Source organism: Apodemus sylvaticus, chromosome 14 (assembly GCF_947179515.1).
Source record: "Apodemus sylvaticus chromosome 14, mApoSyl1.1, whole genome shotgun sequence".
Taxonomy (NCBI): domain Eukaryota; kingdom Metazoa; phylum Chordata; class Mammalia; order Rodentia; family Muridae; genus Apodemus; species Apodemus sylvaticus.
Window position 1 is genome coordinate 25,758,970 of NC_067485.1, and position 14,771 is coordinate 25,773,740.

At 45.1% G+C, this 14,771-nt stretch overlaps 1 protein-coding gene across 2 annotated transcripts in view; it reads left to right on the forward strand.

Annotated features, from left to right (window-relative positions):
• Positions 1-14,771, forward strand: part of Nedd9 (neural precursor cell expressed, developmentally down-regulated 9) — a 178,003-nt gene that overhangs the window by 121,591 nt on the left and 41,641 nt on the right. Inside the window, exon 1 of one of the 2 annotated variants that reach the window (XM_052157429.1) lies at positions 8,324-8,465. The exons of the other annotated variant lie outside the window; for it this stretch is intronic. Coding sequence (XP_052013389.1) covers positions 8,454-8,465 — 12 coding nt within the window. The 5' untranslated portion in view covers positions 8,324-8,453. Of the gene's footprint in view, positions 1-8,323; positions 8,466-14,771 lie in introns of those variants that run through there. 2 annotated transcript variants of the gene reach the window in all.

Sequence of the window (14,771 nt, forward strand, 5' to 3'; positions counted from 1 at the left end):
AAAGAATTAAAGAACTGTCTGGAAGAAGGACTCTTCTTCCTGACAACAGGAGATATATAGGTGATGACTTTTGAGTCATTCCTTCATATGGTAGGTTCCACATTCTCCATTCAATCAACTGTGAAATTGAAAGTGCATTGTGGGGGGTGGGGTAGGGGGTTACACGTCTTTTGAACATACACAGATGTTTTACTTGTGAGTATCCCCTTTATAACCTATTTACAGCATTTACATTGCATTGGGTATAATGTATGAGCTGTCTAGAGAAGATTTAGCGCATACAGGAAGATCTGCATGGGCTCCCTGCTAATGCTAGTGCATCTTTATACAAGATATTTGAGCACCCGTGTATTCTGGGAACCATATGAGGTCTTATAACCAATTTCCGCACAGCCGCTGAAGGAGGGATGACTATGTAAGGTGATTTGAGGTGGCAAATTGGGAGTTGTGGCTTTTGCCACCAAAGGTCAGCAGAGGCCCAGAACTTGCTTCTAGTCACTCACTCCCTTCTGCCCTTCCTCAGACCAGAAGCTCAAGTTTAGAACATGAGTCATGGGAGCTGCCAGGCATCAAAGTTCGAAGAAGCCCTAGTAACCGCCTACTTGTCTGCATCTTCAATGATGAAACCACAGAGTACCAAGACTTCAGCAAATTAAGGGATCACATACTCTGTAAACCTCAGTGGTGCGCACAAGTAAGGCTGAGCAGCTAGCGCCTGCTCATTAGCAAGCACAGTCTCCCTTTGCTTTTCATATAAAGATGGGAGCCGCCCCTTATTTCTCAGCTTCTGTGGGAAGAAAGGAATGTGCGATCCGTACTCCACTGGGCAAGCAGAGGGTGGACGCTGTTGCTTCTGCCACCGCCTATGCCGTGGTCCCGCACCAGACCAGCATCTTTCTAGCAGAGGGAATGAAACATCATCAACAGCTGGAGCACTCAGCTTCTTAAATGAATCACACTCTTCAAAAGCTAGGCTGGAACTGGGCACGGTGTGCTGTGCTGTGCTGTGCTATGCTGTGCTGTGCTGTGCTGTGCTGTGCTGTGCTGTGCTGTGCTGTGCTGTGCTGTGGTGTGCTATGGTGTGCTGTGCTGTGGTGTACTGTGCTGTGCTGTGCTGTGCTGTGCTGTGCTGTGGTGTACTGTGCTGTGCTGTGCTGTGCTGTGGTGTACTGTGCTGTGCTGTGCTGTGCTGTGCTGTGCTGTGGTGTACTGTACTGTGCTGTGCTGTGCTGTGCTGTGCTGTGCTGTGCTGTGCTGTGCCTCCATCCCACATTCTTCCCCTCCTGCCCCTTCCACCAGGCCCTGCATGGCTGGGATCCCTTTTTCTGGCTCAGCAGCAGCAGCTGGCAGTATCTTGAGCTAGGCAAACAGGCCCGAGGCCCTTGGATCTGTTTGCTGTTCAAGTGAGGACACAGCGAGGGCCTTCTCTGGCAATTGGAGCAGGTAGCTTTCTTTGGGACTGTTGGGGCGGGAGATGCACCTCCAACCCATAAAGAAATAGCTAATGCCAGCAAAGTGGTCATTTGGGATTTCACCCCCCACATACCCTTCCCAGTATTGTCCCAACACTACCCGTCCCTAGAGTTACTCTGGATGTTAGATGCTGAGAGTGACTGTCAACAGCCACTGTGATCTGGAAATGGCAAAGCTCTTACATGCATTGAAAACAGAACATCCAGTGCCACCCTGCAGCCAGGGCCCTGAGTCCACAGTTTGTTCAGCTAACTCCAACACAGGCATTGGGCAGGTGAAACAGGCCAATCTCTGGGGCTCTTTGGCCAGCCAGCCTAGTTCAAAAGACTCATGTCCTATTAGATAATCAATCTCAATTAATAGTACAGGGTCTGGAGAGAGAGCACAGCAGTTAAGATTGCACGTTGCTCTTTAAGAGAGTAGTTCCCGGTACCATTTTGGGTGACTCCCAACTACCTATCATTCTAACTTAAAGCTCTGGGGTATGGGAAGGATCCAGTGCCCTCTTCGGTCCTCTGTGAGTATCCACACATGTAGCATATACATACATACATACATACATACATACATAGATTAAAATGAAAAATAAATCTTGAACAACTAAGGTAGATAGGCCCCTGGAGATGACACCCAGGATTGTCCTCTGATCTCTGCATGTACATACATACGCACATGCACATATACAAAGGAGGCACATATACCCACACACCCAGACGGAGAGGTAAATTCAATTAAAAATAGGAGAAAAGGTGTTTAAAGGAAGTGCTTTGCAGGTGTGACACTGTATGAAGGGTTAGCAAGGGGTAGAAACACATGTATTTGTCTTTATCTTTTAGAAGATGTTCTGTAATGTTATGTGGGGCAATGTGGTTAAGAGAAAACTGCTCAGTCCAGTCATGGGCTTCCCATTTATTTGGTCCTGGCATATCACCTTGAGCTTTGTTAAAAATCCACAATCTAAAGTTTCTGCCCAACCTTAGAAGGGATTCCCACAGCAGTTTCATATAACAAGTTGGACGAAGTAAAGCTTGCAAGAACAGAACACCTCAAAGCTAGAGAAAACAGGCCCACACCTTTGCAGGCAGCCTGCACACCTTTTACCTGTAAGCCCCTTAGTCTACATAATCTACAGAAATGTAAACCTTTGCATAGTTTTGGAAGACAATAAATGTAAATCTTTATTGCATGCTTCTATATTTTTCTTACGACTTCGCCCCTTAGTTAATTCTCCCACTGTTTCAAAGAAGAGAAATCCTAAGCTCAGAGTGGAACCCTGCAATTGCTTGTCATATTTCACCGAGTTGAGTGAATTCACTTAGTGTGTAATTTAAGCTGTCAGCCTTCCTTAGTTGTTTGGGAAAAGAAAGGGTGTAATTAAGTATTCCCGGGTTAACAGCATTAAACATCAGAACTTCACAGTTACAGGGCTTTACGCCATAAGTCTAGATGCTGCCCATGAGTCACTCCACTTACCATGGTGTGCCCAGCTTTATGGACACTTGGCTGGCACTAAGACATTCAACTCTACCACTGCAGTCTAGGGACAGAAGCTAGAAGTGGGGGAGGTGCTGGAGTTTTTGTTTTTGTTTTTGTTTTTTGTTTTTTTTAGAAGACTCTGCAGTGTCATGTGAAGAAAGGTTGGCAGAATATAAAACTTCATGAAGTCATTCCAGTGGGCAGTTCAGTTTCTACCATGTCACACTGAAAGAGGAGTTTCCAATTCAGAGCCCCAACTATCCCCAGGTGACCTGGCATTGAGTTAGGGAGAAATGAAATATAAAGTAACCCAGGGATCAGGACCCAACAAGCCTTTTTAATATATGCTACCCTCGTTTGCAGAGACAAATTTTCAAGAAATATCTCCTTACCGACCCCTTCAGGAAATGTAATTTATTCCCAGCTCAGTGTTGTTTATAGAGTATGTTAGTGGGGTGGGTTGAGTAACCCGTGACCCGTGATGAGTATTCTAAGCCACAATACATTAAATGGGTTGGCAGGGGTGAAGGGGTCTGTTGGGTCTGACATATAGAGAAACGGTCAAATGGTCATGGTTGTTCCTTAAGGGAAGTAGAATTTGGGAAGCCATGACCTTGGCCATAGATAATGGGAGACACAGGGAAGGATGGAAGCCTGGAATTAGAGAGTAGAGGCAGGAATGGATTCTAGGAAAAGTTTCCTGACAGAGATGGACTGCAAGCTGGGGCAAGAAGAGATACAGGTAAGCAGAGGATGAAAAGAACAAGGGATAATGAAAGGGGCCTCGTGTGTGTGTGTGTGTGTGTGTGTGTGTGTGTGTGTGTGTGTGTGTGTGTATGTCTGTGTGTGTGTATGTGTGTGTGTGTATGTGTGTCTGTGTGTGTGTGTATGTGTGTGTGAGTGTGTGTGTATGTGTGTTAGTGTGTGTGTGAGTGAGTGTTTTTCTGTGTGAACACTATTTGACAGCATCACCATATGCCTAGTCCTCCACTGAGCTGTAGACTTACCCTTAAAGAAACAATCAACAGGGCTCAGATAATTGGGCTGAAAGGAAGCCTGGTGGGCACTGGCGCTCTATTGTGAGGGCTACACCAACCCAGGAAGGAGCCCGCCTGGGTTTCTATTGTAAACCTGTCACTCATCTCTCCTGTAACTTTGTGTGAACAGCAAACCATTCCAGAAGTTTCCATGCTGTAATACATAAACTAAGAACAATCCACCTCCTGGATTTGGTGCACAAGACAAATGCTAAGGGAGACAATGTCTGTGAACAGCTACCTCAGAGCCCAGCATCTGAGAAAGCTCTGGGAAAAGGTCATTGGATTGAAAGAGAAAACTCTCAGTGACTTCTCTTTGGAGGGTTTTTGAGACTTGACACAGAACAGGAGAGCAGCATGGACATTATTCTTTGAGATGATTTAGTATATACAGATTTTTTTTTTTAAGTAAGTGATATCAAACTAGAAGTGGTAACACATTGTCCTAGCATGCCTCTTTGTTTGGGATTTAGCCTGCTTTCTCTGGTCTGTTCTTCACTCAGCTTCTGGGTTGTTTCAGATGTAGAAAGATCTGAACTCAAAGCCAGAAAAGTCTTGTCGTATTTTAGAACCTAAGTAGCACATCTTCTGTGGAGAGGCAGCCAATACTATTTTGTTTGTCGAATCTGTTTTGTTTCTGTGGGATTTATTGTTGTTTGGTTGGGGAGAGAGGGTGCCCTCAGCTCACCCACACGGATCTTGACGTTACCAAGCATTCCTAGGCGAGCTGACATGATAGACATGTGCTAGCCCGCTTGGCTACAGTATTATCTTATAATAAATACGTTCTTTAGCTTTGCAATGTTTACCAACTCAGGGGCAACCACTCAGCCCTAGCTTTGCAGCTCAGCACCCTGTACGTAAATGTGCCAACCCAACTTTCTCATGTAGACACAGAAATTTGAATTCCACATCATTTTTTACATCTCTCAAAATGTTATTCTTTTGCCTCCTCCCAAGCCACTTAGAAATGTAAATGCTATTCTTAACTCACAGAGACAGAACTGACAGCAGCCTGGCGTTGGTTCTGAAAAGGTGCATCCTGCTTCTCTGCTAGCAAATGAGAACTGGAGGGTGCTCTCAGATATAAGGGTTTTTTCTTATTTCTTTCCTGGGCACTAGGCAGAACTTGGAGATAAACATGCATTCTTGGAATTACTTCCTGGTCCAGAGGGCAATGACTTAAGCACCTACAAGGTATAGAGAGACAGATCAAGTAGCCTTTACCCTGTTCTTCCAGAACCCGCTCAAAGCTGGAGAAACAGACGTCAACACGCCCTCAGCACCCAAACATGGAAAAGCACTTTCAGAGATTTGTGATTCCAGTACAATGGGAGCACAGTCAGGGGAAGGAGGGATTTGTTCAGAAAGGGCGAGGTGGGCAGGGCGGGGGCTGTGCACACAGAAAGGGGACCAGCACACACAAAGGAATTAGTGTGTTAAGCTAGGCCTGACAGCCGACAACTAGCCAGAGCATTCTCTGTAGAAAGACCTGTCTGTGCAAAGCCTGTTAAGGTATAATATAAGCTCGGAGTGCGGAGGAAGAAACTGAACCGGGGATTGGTGAAGCTCTCATTATAGCCCACACCAAGGTGTCCCTATTCTGTTTCCTAAGGCATTAGCATATCACAAAGAAACTGTTAGATTCAATCTAAATGTCAGTCCCTCTATCCTCTGGGAAAGAAATGGGTAGTAATGCTGAAGACAGAGCGGTTTTGAGGAAGGAAACTAAAAAGAAATCTCTGAGTGGGAACTCAGGAGAGTGGCTTATCATATATATATATGATATATGGTAGGACCACACCCAGAGGGCCCAAGGTCCTGAGTGTCAGTTTGGGTTCTCCCTGAGGACTTTGACTACAGATGTCGCAGGGGCCTCTCCTCCTTGCTCATGGACTCTAGCTCTTTCACCCAGACAGAATGGCCACTGGGTCCTGCCTGAGCCATGAGCAGTCCCAGCATTGCTTGATTTCCTTCTGCGTTCTGACCAACATCCAATGGCTATGAATAAAATCCTCAGAGAGCATCGCGTGCCATTTCCCTGACTCCTGCGTGTAGGAGGGTCTAACCAGGCATGGTTTTCGCCAAAGAGGCAGCTTCTCATAGAATGCTGGTGAGTGAGGGCTGGGACTGAGTCCCAGGGTCCTCGCCAGTTCTGGAAAGGTACCAACTCACTGGTTTCCTGAATAATCTAAGTATATAATCAGTTTTTACATACTTTTCACATTCAGCATCTCAGGCAATCAATGCAGAAAGGGCTGTTTCTTTATTTACTGAATTTGTTTTTCTCAAAAAGGTTTAAAGGGAACATAACCAATAAAAGCATAATTACCTGTGCTACTTAAGCTGCGCTGAGATCACAGCTTAATATTTTAAGAGAGAAAACAGGGAAATAGATTGTTTTCTGCTCAAATTACTTGAGTGGCTTCCTATCACACTCAAGGAAAACCCCTAGCTCTCTTCCCTAGCAGGTGTGCATTATTTATGTCCTCACTTTATAAGGCTAGCATTGCAAAGTTAAGAAATGTGTAGCGATTCAAGGTCACCTGATAGGAATCAAGCCCTCTACCTTGAGAATGCAATTTCACAAACGCCTAACACAGGCTTTGGCAAACTGCTTTTGCAATGTCCAGGTTGGGTGGCTCAGCCTTGCTTTAATTCACTCATCTAAGCAGGATTCAGTCTGGCTGCTGAAGAAGTCCAAGGAATGCTATCCCCACCTCCTGGGGGACCAGGACACATCTAGGGAGAAAGACCTTTGATTTGTCCTGCAAACATATCACACTAGTGTGAATCTTCAGGGCTGCCAGGATGATCCTGCGACAACAACCTGCTTCATGCCTATTTATTCTGTGTCCAAAAGACCTTGCAAATCACACAGGTTCAATTCTACTTTGAGGTCAGGAAGTAAAAGCCATGACCTGGAAAGGGCCTGAACAGGTATGCCAACTTCACAAAGGCTGCCAGGAGCATCTTGTAGATCAAAAATCAGAGCTGCAACCAAACTCGGATTCAATTGTCAGTGTAAACCCAACCGATCCCCCAAAAACAACTTTTACGGGGCATCTGCTCTCCTGTACTTTTTGCTTACATCATTCATTTTCAAAAGTTTTAATCCATTGGGAATTTAGAGGGGGGAAGGGGGGGGCAAAACTGATTCTGGTCCAGCTTAGTCAGGAAAAAAATTAAGAGCTGATTTTTTTTTCCACCCGAGTCGTGTAGTCTGGCTGGAATGCATCCCAACTGGGGGATATTCATGAATGCTTCAAGTCCTGAGGCCCAGGGAAAAGAAACTTCTGTCTTCTCCGGAGTGATTCTCTTTCTCTATAGAAATTGCAAAATGGAACCGCTCTACAAATCATGTCCCGTGCCTGGCCAGAAAGAAGCTGTTCTTTTTAAACCAGGCTTATCAAACAGTTGCTTTCGGCCTGAATAATAAGTGTGAGGGGGCTAATGGGTCATCTGGGGGAGAGAGGTCAGAAGGAGAAGGCCTCGGTGTTCAAAAGCTGAATCCGGCAATGCCAGCGGTCAAAGAGCAGAGTGCTGTGTGGACAGGCATGATGTATAGAGTGTGTTCTATAGAACCTGCATGGGTTCTCACCTAACCTTTATCCCCATCAAAGATAGCCAAGGCCTCTTAATGTGTCTGATGCTCCTCTCTCAGAGGTCCTAGTGAGATGGTCCAGGAAAACCTGGGGTTTGTGAATTCCACTTCATTGAGGAAGAAATGTTTTCCAGCTCCTAGCAGGCTGACTTAGCAAAGTACTTTGAACACTGGAGGGGCGTGGGGGGGGGGGGGAGGCGAACAGCCACAGAAAAGGGAAGGAGAAGAGAAAAGACAGGGAGAGAGAGCTATCAGCAGGGGTGGTTAATTTTAAAAAAAAAAAAGGAGGGGGTCCTGGAGACAGAAAACCTTTTGTTCCCCCAGCTCGTTTCATGTAGAGATTGTAAGGTGAATGGCTTTGAAATGGAATGGGTTTATGAACTAGTTGCTAGGTCACAGGAAGCGCGATCGTCAGACTGCTTTGTGAATTCAGATTCTTTAAAACTTAGGTTACTATCAAAAGGAACGTACCTCCTTTGTCTGGTTCCTACGTCTTTCCTCTTTATATTTTTATTTCTCGGGGTAGTTTGGGCCGCCTCCCCACTTTCTGTTTTCTTCTCAGCTCTTTTGATAACGTGAAAAGAAATGATCGTATTACACGCTCTTTGTCAAAGGGTTTCAGAAGTTAGCGGTGGGCGGGGTGGAGGCGTCACCGCCCCCTCATCACCAGCCAATGGAGGAGAGGTATGCAAATGAGGCCCGGGCTTCCAGGGTCTGGATCTGGGCTGTGAGCTCAGAGACTGCAGTGTGCGGGAGGCGAAGGTTCTCACTTCCATCCAGCCCTGCGCTCAATGGAGGGGCGGACACTGCAGTGCCTCACTGTGTGACGAGATAGGACCCGGGCTCATCTGATCACCGCCGAGATGAAGTACAAGGTAAGAGTGCCTTTTACGCAGTCTCCCGAGAAGCTGGAGGCAGCTGTGCTGTCGCCTTTCCCACCTTGACAACTGGGCTGGGATCCCTTGTGTTGTCTGGTTTTGCTGAGCGGCGTCTGATCTCGCTTCCAGGCTTCCCTGGAGTGTACCCGCAGGCAGACATGCGCTTTCAGATCCACCTAGTTCTTGGTACACGGTTCTGAAAGTTGCTGTGGGTGGCGGAAGGCAGTGGCGAATGGTAGCATGGGAGCTGCAGTGGCCCGCTGGAGATCAGAAGGGTGTCTAGCTCGCCTCGCAGCAGGCAAGTTGCAGGTCTCTGCCTTGCCAAAGCCGGCCTGGGAAGCCATCATAAGGAGAGTCCCAGAGCTCTAAAAGCACCTTTGCAGAATTTGCCTTAAGTACTTGATCTGGGGCGCTGTCTGTTCTAGGTCCTTTCGGTAGAAGCAAATTAAAAACCCAGACACTATCATAGGGGTGATGATGGAGAATTCCCACATTCTTAGTTTGGTTTTATGAATAAATGGGTGTTAGTCATTTCTGGATAACTCTTTATTGGGGTTGAATGGGTCTAAAAGCACGAAGGCTCCGGCTGGCTTATTTTCCCTGACGCTTACAGAATGTCCTGCTCATATTTTGGCAGCCCTATTTTTCCACTGCATTTTGCACCACGGTTTCTGGGGTTACTCTTGGCAAAGTGATTCTATCTTGCTCAGCACATCCCGTCTAAGGAGGCACTTTCCAAGGGACTTGGCCCAGCAGCGGTTCAATGACTTGGCTGTGCCTACTTATGATCCCTTTTCATTTTAATGGTGAATAGATGCGAGTCCTCAACTTTTAAAGGACAGGGTCATTACAAAAATTTGTTTCAGTAAGGTGGCTTACCAAATCCAGTTAACTGGCCAAGCTAGGGGCTAACTTGGCTTCCCTCTGTGGTATGTAGCCTCCAGCCCTTCCTTTGGGATAGAAGGCTGTAAACACTTGTAATAGCAAATAGCCACTGGTTTCATGTCTCTACGTCTTATTCAGAAGCTGTGAACCAAAGCATGTGCGATAGTTGTTGGGGAAGTTCCAACAGTCTCAAGACCCAGGTATCCACTGTCGCCTCCTATCAGTTTTCCATTTCATACGTCCGTGGGGAGGGGCAGAAGAAAGGATGACTCCGGGAGTCAGTCAGAAGTGATGCAGCTTTTTACCTGGCAGGAACAGAATCTTTTTGGAAGTGATTCTCTCCGTTGCTAAATCTCCTCCTTTGCAATTGATGGGGTTACATGGTATCTAGCCTGCAATGATATTTTTTTCTCCCTTTCTCCCTGTTGTTGAATCAAGACAGCATTATGGAGAAAAGAGAAAGGATTGACTCTGTTATTGGGACATTAAATAGCTGATGTGAACTCTTGAGTGTGCAGTCTAGGTGGTGAAGTCTAAAGTCACTTTGGTTCAGTGACCTCATCATGTTTAGCTTTGCTCTTTATGGAAAGAAAATATCATGGGGACTGATGATTTGTACTGCAGATGAGAAACTGCAACTAGGGAACGCTTTGCACTTGCCTGGGTCTGCCCAGAGTTGAACACTTTGCCAAGCCATAGAATTGCTTATCATCATCATCATCATCATCATCTTCATCGCCATCATCTCATTATTATTGTAGGCAACCTCACCACCAAAACTGCTGTGCTCGCCAAGTAAACAACTGATACATGGACACCCCGAGTTGACCATAGCACAAGCCTCTTTTCCTTCCATCACAAAGTCTATTAGTTAATGAGGGATAACGGTTCAGGAGAGAATTGGCCATGCTATGCAGGCCATGCTGAGGCAGAGACATGATGCTAGAGCACTACACACAAGTCTGTCTCATTGAACTCTCTCCATTCGCTCCAAGGCACACTTATTTTCAGAAGTGGCAATTGTGGCACACAGAGACTAAGTGATTTTTTTTTTCTGATACACCAGTTGAGAAGCAGGGGATTAAAAACGATCTTGACCTAATAATACTCGTGATTTTTTTAAGATTTATTTATTTTATTTATATGAGCACACTGTAGCTGTCTTCAGACACCCCAGAAGAGGGCGTCAAATTTCATTACAGATGGTTGTGAGCCACCATGTGGTTGCTGGGAATTGAACTCAGGACCTTTAGAAGAAGAGTCAGTACTCTTAATCTCTGGGCCATCACTCCAGCCCAGGAGAGAAACAAAACCCTAAAACTGAAATCGTCTGTAACTCCCTAAAACATCCCTCTGACCTGTATGCTCTGGCCTCAGAAAGTTCAGAGCTCTTTCCTCCCAAGCACTTCCCCAGGATATTCTCTTCTAGCCTGTCTCAGTGGTAACTCTGCAAACTGAAATACGAAGTTGGCATTTATTTGTTTCATTTGAGCTACTTAAGTAGTAAAACCAGATAATTATTAGATTGTAAAACTCAGGAGTCTGGAATTATCTCTTAAACACTATGTTGCACATAAACTATAAATTTAGCACGGGCTTAAAAATGGATCATTGTGAGATTTATAAGTCAGGCTTCTTTTCTTTCTTTCTTTCTTTCTTTTTCTTTCTTTCTTTCTTTCTTTCTTTCTTTCTTTCTTTCTTTCTTTCTTTCTTCTTTCTTTTTCCTTCTGTTGTTAACCAGATGGTCTTGTTTAGCTACTTCAGAGTTCATAACCAGGGAGCAATCAACTTTCACTCAGTTTGTCCTCAAAATACACAGCTCCAGGCAGCCAGCAATGACTTACAACTTTGAGGGCCGTGGAATGCATGCTACTGCTTTAGGTAAACCTTTCTGCTTAGCACACATCTAGTCTACTTTTATTTTACTTATATTTTTGTTCATGGGAAGACTGTCATGGGTGTTTAAGGTTCCATTTCTCTTAGATGAGTCTGACTGAATGATAGTAAACTGTAAAGGCTTCCTTTGCTAAGATTCTATATTAAGAAGCCAGGCATGGTGGAGCACACCTTTAATCGCAGTTCTTCAGGAGGCAGAGGCACCGGATCCCTCTGAGTTCCAGGCCAACCAAGGCTACATCATGAGACCTTGTCTCAGACACAACAACAGAATGTTCTATATAAAATCCCTTTAATGTATAGCCTATGTTCCCCATGCCTCTGTGGCCCTGGCTTGCTTGTCCAATAGAAGATCCGAAGGTTGCTGGCAGGTATTGCCCTTTGTTCTGAAGGTGAGGCACTAGTTCCAGTCCCTCATCTTTAGCAGAGGCCCTGTTCACATAGTGTGGACCTGGAATGATGCCCAATCTCCTTCATGCCCAGGCCTGGAAGGTGTTCAGCAAGTGCAGCCTATGACTGAGTTCTTACCGCTGAGGCACCTTTGGGGCGTTGCCAAGTTTCAGAACCCTTGAGTGTCTGCAGTCAAGGTCTAATCTATTTTCTAGTCAATAGAAAGAAAGAAAAATCACTCTTCAATGGTTTGACTTTAAAAACAAAGTATAGCAGAATATGGCAATACAGTTTTTAGAAAACTTACACAGTCTGGAATTCAGATTCATGTAGTCCAATTGAATGGGAGAATAAAGTCAGGGAAAAGAGAAACCTACAGAAAAAAAAAAAGCTTCTGAGAAGGAACTTAGAAAATATTTTTATTTTCCAAAGCTGTCTTAAAAGAGAAGTTATAGCAGGCCTTTGGATTATACCCCTTTTTGCTTTGATGTTTCAGCTTTAAATATTTTTTAATAAATTATTTGTTGTGTTCAACTGAAATTTAGGAGCCCCTTCCATCCCCACCTGCTTTCTAAATTCTGTGTGTTGTCTGTGAATTTAAAAGCACCAGAAGGTGTTTTGAAAAGCGTGGCTTCATTATTTATGGTTTTATATTTACTTAGGAAACCCCGTTCAGAGGTAAAGGACTTACATGTCCAGAGATGAGGCTTTGTCGAAGTGCAGGTGTCTTGATAATAGCAAGTTTAGCACGCTACTCGACACACGCCGAAGCCCTCAGCAACCCCTTTCCTTTGGACCACACACCATCTCTGTGCCCAGAACCTTGCCTTCCCATACCCTCCTCCTCACCCCCAGTCTCAGACAAAATAAAACATAGCCAGACAAATTCCTGCCTCACACCTCTTAAAGCCTTGGCAGATTTTGTGTCTCCTTTGTGTCTTCATAACCAGTGCTGCATCTGACCTTTCTAAATGAGCACTCCTGTGTGTCACTAATACCAGATACTCGTGTGGCCCCCTGGCACCCTGCTACCCACATGGACAAGACACCTTAAGTGCACACATCTTCTACCCCTCGCCTTGGCTGCTCCTTGGACTCGTCTGTGGGGCATGTGATTTCAAGCCCACGTGACTTGAGGAACTAGTACATCCCACTTGTAAAGTCTCGGTATCCATCCACTCCATAAAGCAATCAAACCTAAACCTTTGTCTCCTCTAATCCTTGAAACAGACCTTACATTTTCCGCCCCTGCCTTACTCCGTTAGCACTGCCTTACTTATTAACCCACTATCTAAATGATACCTGCAGTGGAGCCAGTTTTAAGGAAGCCACACTGAATACAAGAGGCCCATCCTTTACTGATATGTAGGGGCAGATCAACAGACAAGCCCTTGTGGAAAGTGTAACGTAGGCTCTGTCAGCCTTGAACAGGCAGGAACTTGGCTATATATACTCTTGTAATAGAAACAAGATGGAGTGTGGAGGAGGACATTTCCATTTCTTGTGATTTAAGGCCCTGTGGTCCTGGGCAAATTAAACTCCCAGAGCGTCAGGTTGACTTGCAAATTTGAGACACTATGAACTGCTTTATACCATTATTCTAAAGTCTGGGCTAATGTGTAAAGTTCTCATCTGGGATCCTAGCACGAAGGGAGTAGACAGTGAATCCTAGCTAGTCTCAGCACTGAGTGTGTACTCGGTGGATATTGAAAGGTCAGGATTGGTTTCATGACAAGATTAATATCCAAATCCCAGTTACTAAGTTAAGCAGGTTGAGTATTATGGAGCTTACCACAGATAACGTGCACGTGGTGGGAATGGGCTCTCAGGTGGAAGGAGGCAGCAGCATGCCTGTAGCACACAGCCCCCACTTGCCAGTGGCGTACGCTTCGTTTCCTCATTGTTAATGACAAACCTCGAAATTCCTGAAATTACAGGGCCTTTCTCCCAGTGGGTGTTCAGCAAATATATTCAGTGATGAATTACAGAAAGCTATGCCAGTGTTAGATGGGCTTTTCCAAGGGTTCCACTGGTCCACAGCACATTAGGAAAAAGTATGCTCATTTCAAATCCCACTTTTGCTTCTTTCTGACAATATAATTTTCAGTTACTACTTTGGAGCATTATCTTATTGGTTAGCCACAAAAACATAGTAAGTGAAAGTCATCAGTTCCTAGCATATATGGGCATTTTATAACTAATAGCTATGTATTGTATGATATATAATTTTAGATAGAGAGATGGATGGATGGATGGATGGATGGATGGATGGATGGATGGATAGGTGGGTGGATGGATGGGTGGGTGGATGGATGGGTGGATGGATGGATGGGTGGGTGGATGGATGGGTAGATGGATGGATGGATGGATGGATGGATGGATGGATGGATGGATAGGTGGGTGGATGGATGGGTGGGTGGATGGATGGGTGGGTGGATGGATGGGTGGGTGGATGAATGGGTGGTTGGATGGATGGGTCAAAACAGATATGCAGATACATAGATATATTAACATTATACAGTAAAAGTTTTAAAAGGAAACATCTAGACAATAGTTTCCTCTTGGTAGGGGAGATGGCTCAGTGGCTAGAAGCACTCTCTTTGCAAGCCTGAGAACCTGAGTTCAGATCCCCAGGACTATAAAAAAAGCCACTGCTGCTCACACCTATAACCCCAGTGCTATGGGGAAGGGGCACGGCTACAAAAGATTGATTGTGCTTGCTGCTGTGTAGACCAGCTTTAAACATGGTGAGCTCTGAGTTTGATGAGAGACCCTTCCTCAGGGAATGAGGTAGAACGTGACAGAGCAGGACCCCAAGTGCCTTCTTTCATCCACACGTCACATGTTTACACCACACACACACACACACACACACACACACACGTACAACACTGGGGTGGGGAAGACTATTTACCATTACTGAAAGACTAGCAAGGAAAAGAAAATACCATTTATTTATATAAGTTCAATCCATAGAACATGGGTTGGGGGGCTATGTGGGAAGTTCACTTACTTTGCTGCAGACCTAGTGACATCGATATAAGAAGTACTTACTTTTTAGATCATTTAGGGTTAGGAAGCAGTGGACAAATTGATTTGGAATGCTAACCCCTAGGACAGTGGCACTATCCT